At 39.7% G+C, this 1,447-nt stretch overlaps 1 protein-coding gene across 1 annotated transcript in view; it reads left to right on the forward strand.

Moving 5' to 3' along the window:
• Positions 1 to 512: 512 nt before the first annotated feature.
• Positions 513 to 1,447, forward strand: part of LOC101847542 (ankyrin repeat and fibronectin type-III domain-containing protein 1) — a gene marked incomplete at its 3' end in the record, with an annotated part of 19,664 nt that continues 18,729 nt past the window's right edge. The window contains 1 exon segment of the mRNA XM_005111151.3: positions 513 to 734. Coding sequence (XP_005111208.2) covers positions 727 to 734 — 8 coding nt within the window.

Raw genomic sequence — 1,447 nt, forward strand, 5'->3', positions numbered from 1 at the left:
AAAGGAAAGAAAGTTTACCCTATTTTTTTAAAGTTTCCCCTGCTGGAAATACAAGCTGGGCCATCAGCACAGGCAGACTTTAGTTTTAGTTTTAGTAAGAGTTTTACGGCACTTGCAACACAATAAGGTCATATAAGTGCCGAAGATTGGAGGTGTTACAAGAGAGTAACAAACAAAAAAAAGAAGGAGGACAGACAAGGACGATAGATGTTTGGTAGGAAAGAAGCAGCAAACCACACCAAAGCACCAACCAACCACCTACAAATAACAACAACCACATTCCTCACACACACACAACCACCACCACATTCCTCACACACACACAACCACCACCACACCACCACCACAACAACAGGAACAACAACCACCACCACCACACCACCACGACACCACCACCACCACCATACTTACCTCCCAACCCGTCTTGGATCATTGAGCACGATCAGAGAAACACAGATTTTGTTTTGGCCTTTTCGATATTATCACAACGTCGTAGAGAACGGAATCGACGGATGGCAGTTCTCTGCCCGCTGGTGTCTATCAGAAATCTTGATCTATGTTCTCCGGATAGGATTTCACAATTCCAGACGAGTTGTCGGTGTTTCTTGTTAAATTTTCTCGTGTGGAGGGCTGTGCGTAGCGGTATCATGATTCATTCTTGTTTGGAGTTGTCTTATCGTACAAAAGCATACGATCAAGAGGATTACTGTAGCAGGTTTTAGGCGCATGCGAAGGTAAGACACGCATTTTTAAGTTTTTTTTTTTTCTTTTGTAGTATAAAACATGATGAATTAAAACATATCATTTTGTTACTTTTTGTTTATGTTTGTTAATTAACAAAGAAACTAAACATTATAATCATATCTGCTTGTCATTGTGTGGTACAAATAGAACTAGATCTATAGTTTTTTTCAGCTAAATCGATAGGGTAAAACAAGAAATCAATAAAAGCTAGATCTATCTGTAGAAGTGACAAGAAGCGGTAGCAATAAGAAATAGATCAACGAAGAAAATAATAATAATATCAGAAACAAAATAAGAGGGTAGGAGGAAACATGGGAGAGGTGAGGCAGACAAAAAGAGAGCGAGCCATAAAAATCGACATGGCGACATTGATCGGTTTTGAGATAAATGTTAGAAGGGTGTACATGTAGATCAGATATGTCCTTGGTACTATGTTACATTCTTGGTTCTTTGACTCACTTTGTATCACGTTATAAATTGCTTTTGCCATTTTACGGCCCCCAGAATAGAAACCTTGAATGGTGTATTGAGTGTCGAAGCAGGGATCAGTTCAAATGCCTTGCTCCCATGTGGAGTATATTATTACTGCTTGTATAGTGTAACAAGAGCGCCAATATAAGAACCAGTGAGGCGGAATGCATTATAGATGTTCGAGTTTTTGCTTCATTCAGCCCGAGCTTGTAGATGTGTGTGTGTGTGTGTG

The sequence above is a fragment of the Aplysia californica genome, unplaced genomic scaffold (assembly GCF_000002075.1).
Source record: "Aplysia californica isolate F4 #8 unplaced genomic scaffold, AplCal3.0 scaffold01015, whole genome shotgun sequence".
NCBI lineage: Eukaryota > Metazoa > Mollusca > Gastropoda > Aplysiida > Aplysiidae > Aplysia > Aplysia californica.